The sequence below is a fragment of the Pongo abelii genome, chromosome 12 (assembly GCF_028885655.2).
Source record: "Pongo abelii isolate AG06213 chromosome 12, NHGRI_mPonAbe1-v2.0_pri, whole genome shotgun sequence".
Lineage (NCBI taxonomy): Eukaryota > Metazoa > Chordata > Mammalia > Primates > Hominidae > Pongo > Pongo abelii.
In genome coordinates this window covers 24,081,971-24,093,178 of record NC_071997.2, presented here as the reverse complement: position 1 = coordinate 24,093,178, position 11,208 = coordinate 24,081,971, and the positions used below count along the sequence as shown (strand labels likewise).

Below are 11,208 nucleotides of genomic sequence, written 5' to 3'. Positions count from 1 at the left end.
GATTCTCCCTCCCACTGTGGCCTGAGTGTCTTCACATTCAAGGCTCTGGCCGTCGTGAGGATTACATCTCAACATGAGATTTGGAGGGACCATCCAAACTATAGCACACGGTAAGACATGATGCGTGTTTATGCAGGCGGGGTGCGAGTGGTTTTTCTTGTTCAGGAATGAGATGACTGAGAGGCTCGGCAGAGCCCCTGCGCATGGCAGTGCTCAGGAGGGTCACAGTCGCCCCTCACCTCCTGTGGCCATCTCCCTCACTGTCCTGAGGGACAGCCTTGTGGCCCTTTAAGGAAGCAGGTGGCAGCCCTCTGGGCTGGGTCTGTCAGTGGCTCCACTGTGGCCCCTCTGCTGGGCACCTTCTCAGAAGATCACTCATCCCTGGCATCTTCCCGGGCCTTCTGCAGCTTCTCTGCACGTGAAACGAAGTCCTCTGGCTTCACGCAGTTACATTTACCTTGAGGAACTTCTCAATTTCAAAGTGTTCTGCTCTGGGAAGGAGGAGGGCGCAAGTCCCTATGGCCCCATCCTGGGAGCCCCACAGGCTGGGATCCCAGTGGTCACAAAGGATCCTGCCAGGGACGGAGGCACCAAATCTAGTCTGGAGAACACCGGCCATCCTCACTGCCAGGCCTCAGAGCCTCCTACGTGCGCCTGTAATGCAAGGCAAGCCTGCGTGACACTGTCTGCAATGATCCTGTCCCTTTCTGTATATTCTTAGAGACAAGATGCATATTAGTTAGAGTTTACTGATATGGTAATAGATAATACCCTCCCTCCGCTCACCAAAAAGCATAACCAAAAAGACCAAATCGGAAAACACACAGACCTCAGCAGAGCCGAGTGGGCGATGCCATCCCCACACCCCACCTCGGAGTGGCTCCTGCTCCCATCCCCACGGACCTTCTGGGATTTGCCAGCAGCAGGGAGCCCCAGGTGAGCAGCGCCACACACAGATTTGCTGAACGCTCTGGTCACCAGGGCCTTTCTCGTGCAACTCATCTGGCTTGCCAGAGACATGCAAAGCTTCCAAAACGATTCTGTAGACTGTTGGGGTCTCTTCGGTGCCCAGGATCAAGTCAGGCCCAGCTTGGAAGTGGCAGCCAGGTGGGCATCTGGAGGTGTGGCCGCTTCTCTGTTACCCCCGACGTAAACTGCTCCATGTGCCAGTGGCCAAGCGGCATCCAGGGCCGTGTGACGGCAGGCCTGCAAGCCCAGCAACCACGTGACTCCCAGCCCCTTGCTGAGCACCTGCTCCGGGCTCTGCTGGGACACCCTCCTGTGCACTCTTGTGCACCTTCACCTGGAAGTGTGCTGTGTCGCCAGAGCCCTCACCCTGCCTAGCCCCTGCCATGGGGACAGCCGTAGAACAGAGGCTGTGTATGTGACAGGGTTCCTACACTTTGGCATTCAGAGCATGGAGTTAAAACTTGCCATGGTCGCAGTGTGTATGGGCAAGGAATTTAGAAGCAGCGTGCGCTCAGACATGGGCTGGCAGGACTTGGGGTCATCTGTGTATTACCTTTATGAATGGAGACTAGCCAGTGGCCTAACAGGGGACATTCCCACCATCTCCTAGTACTGTCACTACTGTAGCCAACACACAGAGAGAGGCTAAGGGACACTGCATAGGGACATTCCTCAGCTGCTAGCAGCAGGCTCTGTGGCTGAACATGAGGGCTTCTCCGCAGCAGACAGACAGACCACCTGAGGGGCCCATGTCAGCTGAAGACAAGGTAGAGGACAGCGGTGCCTGCCCAGGGTCCCCAGAACGGTGTGCTCCACGTCTTTGCTGCCCACTAGGAAGGCCTGTCTGACCCAGGGCTTCAGGGATAACTTAGAATCTTCACTACTGTGTAAACCATGCCCAAGCTTCAGTGATTATTATTCCCTAAACTTGGGCATAGTAGAAATATAACAATGTTTCTCCTTGTTTTTTAATTTTTAATTTTTTTGTTTTATTTTTAGACAGGCTGGAGTGCAGTGGCACCACCATAGCTCATTGCAGCCTCGACCTCCTGGCCTCAAGTGATCCTCCCACCCCAGCCTCCCGAGTAGCTGGGACTGCAGGTGCATGCCACCATGCCCAGCTAATTTTTTTATTTTAATTGTTGTAGACGCAAGGTCTCACTATGTTGCCCAGGCTAGTCTTGAAATCCTGGCCTCAAGCAATTCTCCTGTCTCAGCCTCCCAAAGTGCTGGAATTGCAGGTGTTAGCCACCACACCTGGGTGTTTCTTCTTTAAAATATTTTCACTGGCCGGGCTCCGTGGCTCACGCCTGCAATCCCAGCACCTTGAGAGGCCAAGGCGGGCAGATCACCTGAGGTCGGGAGTTTGAGACAAGCCTGGCCAACATAGCGAAACCCCGTCTCTACTAAAAATACAAAAAAAAAAATTAGCTGGGCGTGGTGGCGGGTGCCTGTAATCCCAGCTGATTGGGAGGCTGAGGCAAGAGAATCGCTTGAACCCAGAAGTCAGAGGTTGCAGTGAGCAGAGATTGCACCACTGTACTCCAGCCTGGGTGACAGAGTGGGACTCAATCTCAAAAAAAAGAAAAAAAATATATATATAGTCATTGTCTTCAGTTACACACACACGACTGGAGTCCAACACATTCACAGGGTGCACGTTGGAAAACCAGCAGGTGACCACCACCTTGTCTGCTGTAGCCAGTCGCCTGTGCTTGTTTCCATGTCCCCCAGCAGCTTGCTTCCACTTTTCTACCCCCTGCCACTAGTGAGAATTTGGGACTCCCTCAGACACACAATGTTCCCATCCCCCCAGCCCCCCACCCATCCCCCAGGAGGCTGAGGTGGGAGGATCGATTGAGCCCAGGAGTTTGGGACTGCAGTGAGCCCAGCTTTCCAACAGACTCTAGGCTTCAGGTTGGATAAGGCCTTGGTTTACTCTGATTTGTGAACTGGACCCCTCGCTGAGGCTTGTTGTCCATTGCAATGATCTTTTCCTTTCCTTTGCCTACGGTTAACATTGGTCCTGATGATTCGTTTGTCTGGTGTTCTGTGACCTCATTATTCATGCAAGCCCAGGCCCTTCTCCAGTCATCTGAACCTGCTGCCCGGCATCTGCCAGAGGAGGCCCCCCGCCACCAGCCTCCCACGACTCTATCCTCGCTGGGGCCTGGTGCCCTCTGGGGCTTCCTCCCCTCTCTGCTGGGCTGGGCCTTCTAGTTCTGGGATCCCTGATCTTCCTTTCTCTTGCTTTACTCTCTGTGTGTTCAGGGGCTTACCGCCCAGCTGCTTCCTATAAAAGAGGATGTGAGCTGTAACTTTGGAGCCTTTGAGCACCTGGGAATGTCTTTATTCTGTTCTTACTCTTGCTTGATCCATTGTAGGGACCAGCACCCCCAGAGGGAGCTGTTCTCCTTCAAAGTTGGGGGACGCATCGTTCCCTGGGCCTCCTGCCTCAGGCGCTGCTGCAGAGCAGGTGCCCCTGCTGACACTGACCCGTGAATGGGACCCGATTTTGCTTTTTCTGTTTGGCTTTGCTTTTCTCTCTGAAAGTTTATAGGATCCTCTGTTTGCACCCAATTTGCTGAAATTTCACCATGATCTATGCCTGCAGCTAAACTGCAGGCTGTTTTCATGCATTGTGCCAAGCCTTGGTGGACACTGGAAATCTCTGCTTCCATTCTGGGAAATCGTCTTTCCTGATTGCTCCTACCCACTTTCCTCCATTTTCTCCCGTTCTTCCCGAACTGCCTGTGTCCCAGCATTGGCCCCTCTGGAGTGCACCTCTCATTATCCTCTTTTCTCCCCTATATTCCAGCTGTTGGCCTTCTCATTCCACTTCATGGAAGATTCCATTTGCTCTCCCAACCTTTCTTTTGAAGTCTGTCATTTTGCTTTCTTATTTTTAATTTCCAAGAGCTCTTTCTTTTTTCCAGTTACCCCTTTTTTGTGACATCCTATTCTTATTTTAGTGATGGAAGATTTCTAATCTCTGAACCTAATAGTTGTTGTCAAATTTTTTTCTCCTGGGATAATTTTTGTTCTTCCAAATCGCTTTCCTCTGTCTCTGTCTCTCTCTCTCATGGTACAGACTTTCTCCAATCCCGAAAATCTAACACTTGAGGGGCCTCAGGGCCTTGGTGCATGGCCCTGTCCCTTGCACTCTGACCGTCCTCCGTCCCACTTGGCTGGTACAGCCCTTTTCTCACCCCTTTCTTTCAGAGTAGCCTGGGAGGATCCCAGGGTGCAGGGAGGGTTTCACCTTTAAACCTTCCAAGAGGTAGGGGGAAAGCTTGCTTTCTACCAACTGCTGTAACAAAACAGTTGAAGTTGTCACATGGAAACCATTTAAACAGCCATATTCTGTCATATTGGTAGTAAAGTGTCCCATGCCAAAGGCGATGGCCACACACAGCATGTCGTGACTCAAGAGCTGAGCAGCAGGGTTGGACGAGGTGGCCGTGGGATTACACCTGTAATCCCAGCACTTTCGAAGGCCAAGGCAGGAGAATTACCTGGGGCCGGGAGTTGGAGACCAGCCTGGACAACATAGCGAGACCCCATCTCTATAAGTATAAAATAAATTAGCCAGGCATGGATTACTCCGAGTGGTCCCAGCTACTCAGGAGGCTGAGGTGGAGGATCGCTTGAGCCTGGGAATTTGGGACTGCAGTGAGCCATGATGGCGACTGGTGACAGTCTGAGACTCTGTCTCTAAAAACAACAACAAACAAAAAGCTGAGCTTCATTCCTCTAGCTATTTAATCTGGAAGTTTTCAAGCACCTTTGCCATGCAGATGCTTGGCAGAATAAACATAGAGCACCTCCTTTATTAAAAGAGCACCCCCAGGCGTCTCCAGCAGTAGCACTGCATTAAATGGGTCTGGGACACCATATATATTTGAATATCTTTATCTGGCATCAGTATCAGCTACCATGCCACACATGCAGACACATGCTCGTGCACTCACACAAGTGCACACCCTCACAGGTTCACACATACAGATGCACACCCTCACACGGGTGCACACCCTCACACAAGTTGACACACACACAGCTGCACACCCGTGCATGCGCTCACACACGGGCACACACTCACCCTGTGCCGACCTGAATGGATGCCGTCAGTCTCTTAGGGAGGCTCTGTGCCTGTTGGAGGCGTGAATTTCAGTGGAAGCCACACAGCAACTGGAACTAGAACCTGGGCATTGACTGGATGTCACGCCCCGCACTCTCTTTTCCCCATAGGACTTTGTGGTTGGCCTCTCCATCCTGCTGCGGGGCACAGTCCACGAGAAGCTCAAGTGGGCCTTTAATCTCTACGACATTGACAAGGATGGCTACATCACCAAAGAGGTAGTGGGGGGCTGGGGGCAGGGATTGTCCCCTCCTCCCCTCCTGCTGCTCCACCCCCCGCTGCTCTTCCTCTCCCTGCTCCTGCTGCCCACCTGTCTTCTCCCGCTCTCCATCCAGAGACTGGCCCCGGGGACAGCAGCCAGTGGGCTCTCCTCTCCTGGGCTCGGTCCTGGATACCCCGGTGTGGAGTGTGGGCTCAGGTACCCTGTACCACACATCTCGGTCCACCTCAGCAAGTGTTCTCGGTCATACTGTCTTACACAAAAGGCCTCGGGGAGACTTAAGTGGAGAAGCCAGAGGTCCTGGCCTTGGCCCCCATCAAGTGAAGGGGGCAGTGCAGTCCCTTAAGGCATGGGTGGAGAGGGGAGCCCTCCCACATGGGCCCACAGGCAGGTTTTGTTTGGTCCAAGCACTTTTTCTGCTGCAGCGTCACATTTTGGAGATAAGCACATAGCAATCCACCTCTCACTTCTCTGGAAGATGAGCTTCCCCTAGAGTCAGAAGCTCACTCTGGGTGCCCTGGAAGCGGACAGGCTTCTCTCTCCAGCTCGTCTGGCCCCTTGCACTCACTGCCTTGGAGGTGCCCTGCACCCTTGGATGCCGCCCACTCCCTTTGAGCCCTTCCAGCCACCCCGGCCTTGCAGCAGGCTCATGCCAGCCTCCCCCTCCAGGAGATGCTGGCCATCATGAAGTCCATCTATGACATGATGGGCCGCCACACCTACCCCATCCTGCGGGAGGACGCGCCGGCGGAGCACGTGGAGAGGTTCTTCCAGGTGAGCGAGTGCCAGCCTTGCCTAGGGAGGGGAGCCTGGCAGAGGAAGGGGCTCTCGCTTTTGGGGCCACCCCGGGCAAGTGGCTTGCCTCTCTGAGCCTCCCCACTCCCCATGAGGAGGTTAAACTTGCCCCTCCAATCTGGCTGGTTGTCAGAACCCCTGAGAAGTGAACTACACCACTGCTCTGCCCTGTGGACCTCATCTTGGGGCCAGGGCTGGGGATCCTGAGACAGCTGACCCTGGGCCAGAGCTCCATGCCTCCTGAGAGCTGTGTGGCTCCTCCAGGAAGACGCTCTGGGAGAGGAGCGGGTTGGGGGCCTTCACCTGTATGCATGGGGGCTGCAGGGGCTGCAGGCTTTGCCTCCTACTTGCTGGGGCCACTAGACACGGGCCATCCTGTGATTCAGTTGCTCCCTCTGCCCTGGCTGCCTCTCAGGGAGGTGAGGCAGTCAGATGAGCATGGGGACAAATTCTGGGAAACCCAAGCCCAGGAGGGCTCAGGGAATTGGCCTAGGGGAGCAGTGGGGAGATGCTTGGAGCCTCAGCAGTTGGTTGGGAGGTGGCTACTAAGGGTGGATTATGTGGCCTGGATCCAGAGTAGTCACAGCGGACAAGTCAGAGTGGAGGGAGCCCACCCGCCCATCCACCCACCCATGACTTCTGTGTCCTCAGGCCAGGGGCAGGGCTGTCTCTGCTGGGGCACAGACTCACCTTGGGCATGGCTTGGGTTGCAGAAAATGGACCGGAACCAGGACGGGGTGGTGACCATTGAAGAGTTCCTGGAGACCTGTCAGAAGGTAGGTGGCACGGGAGGCTGGGCCACAGTTCTCTGCAGGCTCTGCACGGAGGTGGGTGGTTGGCAGCGTCCGCCCCTTCCCTCACCCCAGTCCCACCCCTGCCAGCCCAGGACGTGGCAGCTGTCCTTGGCCCCTCGCCACCTCCTGGACAGCCCCAAGCTCCACTTGCCCTCTTGTCTGAGTCTCCTCCTCACCCACCCTTGCAGCCCACAGCATCCCCCTACTATCCCCACACCCTCCCTCAGCCCCGCCCCTGGAGAGCCTCAAGTTAGGGGCAGACATGGGGTCAGCCAGAGGGAGAGGGTCACTGTTGGGGGGCACCAGAACCTCCACAGTGTTGCTGCTGGCCCTTCCAGAGAGCACCTCGGCGGGCAGGACGCTGGGCCTCCAGCGCCTCTACTGCCCCACTCCCAGAGCAGTCCTGGTTAGCGCCCACCTCCGCTGGAGGCCAGCCGGGATCCCCTTCATCAGCTCATCCCAGATGGGCTTGCAGTCAGGAGTGGGGTTGAAGACAGGCTGTGCCTCACCAGCCAGGGACCTCGGACCAGCTACTCCACCTCCCTGTCCCCCATCTCCCCTGCACCCAGTAAGACAGACAGACAGGCAGTCGCCGCAGGCTCCGAGTCCCTGGCGGGAATCTGCTCAAGGGGGTCGGATTTGGAGCCCACCCAGCACCTGAGCGGCCTCCCTTCCTGTCTCCACGCAGGACGAGAACATCATGAGCTCCATGCAGCTGTTTGAGAATGTCATCTAGGACACGTCCGAAGGAGTGCATGGCCACGGCCACCTCCACCCCCAAGAAACCTCCATCCTGCCAGGAGCAGCCTCCAAGAAACTTTTAAAAATAGATTTGCAAAAAGTGAACAGATTGCTACACACACACACACACACACACAGAGCCATTCATCTCGGCTGGCAGAAGGTACAGAGGTCAGGGAGGGACTGAGTCTGGCTGGGAGCCGAGTCCAGGAGCCCCAGCCAGCCCTTCCCAGGCCAGCGAGGAGAGGCTGCCTCTGGGTGAGTGGCTGATAGAGCAGGTCTGCAGGATACCAGCCGCTGGATGTCACCAAGAAGGGGCTCGAGTGCCCCTGCAGGGGAGGGTCCAATCTCCGGTGTGAGCCCACCTCGTCCCGTTCTCCATTCTGCTTTCTTGCCACACAGTGGGCCGGCTCCAGGTTCCCCTGGTCTCCTCCCCACAGCCACTCTCTGCCCACTACCTACGCTTCTAGAAAGCCCCTCACCTCAGGACCCCAGAGGGACCAGCTGGGGGGGCAGGGGGGAGAGGGGGTGATGGAGGCCAAGCCTGCAGCTTTCTGGAAATGCTTCCCTGGGGGTCCCAGGACCCCCTGCCACTCCACTGACCTGGAAGAGCTGGGTACCAGGCCACCCACTGTGGGGCAAGCCTGGGTGGTGAGGGGCCGCTAGGCCCCATTCTCCCTCCGCAGCAGGAAGGTGGGGGATTTCAAGCTTGGGGATTGGGTCGTGGTGGAGAATCTGAGGGCACTCTCTGCCAGCTCCACAGGGTGGGATGAGCCTCTCCTTGCCCCAGTCCTGGTTCAGTGGGAATGCGGTGGGTGGAGCTGTACACACCCTCCAGCACAGACTGTTCCCTCCAAGGTCCTCTTAGGTCCCAGGAGGAGGCACGTGGTTCAGAGACTGGCAGCCAGGGAGCCCGGGGCAGAGCTCAGAGGGGCCTGGGAATGGGCGTGTCCCTCCTCTTCCTGCAGTGCCCCTCCCACGGCCCAGCAGCTTGGCTGAGCCCCCTCTCCTGAAGCAGTGTTGCCGTCCCTCTGCCTTGCACAAAAAGCACAAGCATTCCTTAGCAGCTCAGGCGCAGCCCCGGTGGGAGCCCAGCACACTGCTTCTCAGAGGCCAGGCCCTCCTGCTGGCTGAGGCTTGGGCCCAGTAGCCGCAATACGGTGGCCCTGGGGAAGAGGCCTTGGGGGTCTGCTCTGTGCCTGAGATCAGTGGGGCCCCAAAGCCCAGCCCGGCTGACCAACATTCAAAAGCACAAATCCTGGGGACTCTGCTTGACTGTCCCCTCCATCTGGGGATGGAGAATGCCAGCCCAAAGCTGGAGCCAGTGGTGAGGGCTGAGGGGGCTGTGGCTGGGTAGTCAGCAGAAACCCCCAGGAGGAGAGAGATGCTGCTCCCACCTGCTCGGGGCCTCACCCAGAAGGAAGCCGGTCCCAGGCCGCATGGCCCCTCCAGGAATATTCCCACATAATACATTCCATCACAGCCAGCCCAGCTCCACTCAGGGCTGGCCCGGGGAGTCCCCGAGTGCCCCAGGAGGCTAGTCCCAGGGTGAGCAGAGCCCTCAGAGGAAAGGCGGTATGGTGGAGGCCGTGGGGGCCCCTCGGCATTCACACACAGCCTGGCCTCCCCTGCGGAGCTGCATGGACACCCGGCTCCAGGCTCCAGGCTGACTGGGGGCCTCTGCCTCCAGGAGGGCATCAGCTTTCCCTGGCTCAGGGATCTCCTCCCTCCCCTCACCCCCTGCCCAGCCCTCCCAGCTGGTGTCACTCTGCCTCTAAGGCCAAGGCCTCAGGAGAGCATCACCACCATACCCCTGCCGGCCTTGGCCTTGGGGCCAGACTGGCTGCACAGCCCAAGCAGGAGGGGTCTGCCTCCCATGCTGGGACACAGACCGGCCGCATGTCTGCATGGCAGAAGCGTCTCCCTTGGCCACGGCCTGGGAGGGTGGTTCCTGTTCTCAGCATCCACTAATATTCAGTCCTGTATATTTTAATAAAATAAACTTGACAAAGGAGAGGGTTTCCTGTTGGCTTTATCCTAGCTCTGAACTTCAGCTCAGCTTTTCCCACCCCTGCTGCCATTAGCCGTGGATCCTGCCCGGTGCTGTGCTGGTAAATGTTTGACAGCTGGCTCTGGGGGCAGAGAATGCCGCTCAAATTCTCAGGCTTGCAGTGTGACCTCACTGAGGCCGAGTGAGGCCGAGATGCACGCAGTGGGCCTTCGGGGCCTTCATGGGAAGTGCCAGTCCTGGAGCCTCTGCACAGACCCCACAGGGCAGGAGGACTTCTTCTTGAGGCACCATGTGTATTTCACCCCCAGATAATTTTTCTTTCCCAGTTCCAGGAAGTCATTCTGGGTGTCCCCTTGGCTGGAGAGTGAGGGTCACGGGGCAGAAGAAAGCAATATTTGCCTGAACACATCTCCTGGTGTTTATTTTCAAAAGTATAAGCCCTGTGAGGACAATGCCGGGGAAGGGACAAGAAGGAAAGCCTGGGAGGAGGGAGGAGGAGGGTTCCCCAATTCACCAGTTCAGAGTGAAGAAATCCAAACACGTCCTAAGCAAGCAAGATAAAAGGGAACTCACCTAAACATGTTACGGTGAATTGCAGAACACCAAAGACAAAGAGATGGCAAAGACAGCCAGAGACAGACTGCCTGCCAGCTCTCTTCAGTGATAGTGATGCGGAAAGACGGGAATAGCATGTCCAGTTTGCCAAGAGAAAAGTAACTACCAACCTGGAATTTTACACCAGGCAAATAAAATATTTTCATTGTGGCATGGTGGCTAACGCCTGTAATCCCAGCACTTCGGGAGGCCGAGGTGGGTGGATCACCTGAGGACGGGAGTTCAAGACCAGCCTGGCCAACATGGTGAAACCCCATCTCTACTAAAAATACAAAAAATTAGCTGGGCATGGTGGCGAGTGCCTGTAATCCCAGCTACTAGGGAGGCTGAAGCAGGAGAATTGCTTGAGCCTGGGAGACAGAGGTTGCAGTGAGCCAAGATGGTGCCACTGCACTCCAGCCTGGGGTGGAATAGACTCAAAAAATAAATAGTCTCAAAAAATAAATAAATAAATAACTTAGGAGACTGCCACCAATAGATAATAGAGAAAAGGGCTTTACTTCATGTGGAAGCAAGGCGATCTCCCAGCTAAAAGTTCCAAGAGGCAAGAAGCATGAAGGGTGTAGAGAGCAGTAAATATTGAGGGAATCTAAAGAAATGCAATGTTACTTACAAAAATAGTAAAAAAAAAAAAAAAGCATAATTTCCAAAAATAGCTAATGCAATATTTCTAGCCTCACTGCTCTCCCAGACCTTATCGCTTCCTCATCAAGAGATGGAGACTAGTTTTCCTGCCCTCAAAACTCAGTAGGACTTCATGTGACTCTCTTGATGACTAGAATATGGCAGAAGTGAGGCTCACTCACTCACATGCGTGATAGCTGGTGCTGTTGGCAGTAAGCCGGAACATCAGTTGGGGTTGTTGGCAGGAAACATATAGGGGCTCTCCATGTGGCCTGGGCTTCCCTACAATGTGGCGGCTAGG

At 55.7% G+C, this 11,208-nt stretch overlaps 1 protein-coding gene across 1 annotated transcript; it reads left to right on the top strand.

Moving 5' to 3' along the window:
- The first annotated feature begins 1,435 nt into the window (after nt 1-1,435).
- Nucleotides 1,436-9,733, top strand: LOC129057619 (calsenilin-like). Its single transcript, XM_054547797.2, has 6 exons — nt 1,436-1,578; nt 4,348-4,414; nt 5,218-5,325; nt 5,997-6,101; nt 6,836-6,898; nt 7,605-9,733. The coding sequence occupies exons 1-6, from the start codon at nt 1,436-1,438 to the stop codon at nt 7,650-7,652; spliced, it is 534 nt and encodes a 177-aa protein (XP_054403772.1). The 3' UTR covers nt 7,653-9,733.
- Nucleotides 9,734-11,208: the final 1,475 nt, after the last annotated feature.

What these genes read in the sequence shown, in the direction of transcription:
- LOC129057619 (XM_054547797.2), top strand. Translation starts at nt 1,436, where the DNA reads ATGGTCGCAGTGTGTATGGGCAAGGAATTTAGAAGCAGCGTGCGCTCA. An exon ending in CTCAAGAGCTGAGCAGCAGG is followed by an intron (nt 4,415 to 5,217) that starts GTTGGACGAGGT and finishes TTTTCCCCATAG; the next exon opens with GACTTTGTGGTTGGCCTCTC. An exon ending in ATGGCTACATCACCAAAGAG is followed by an intron (nt 5,326 to 5,996) that starts GTAGTGGGGGGC and finishes CTCCCCCTCCAG; the next exon opens with GAGATGCTGGCCATCATGAA.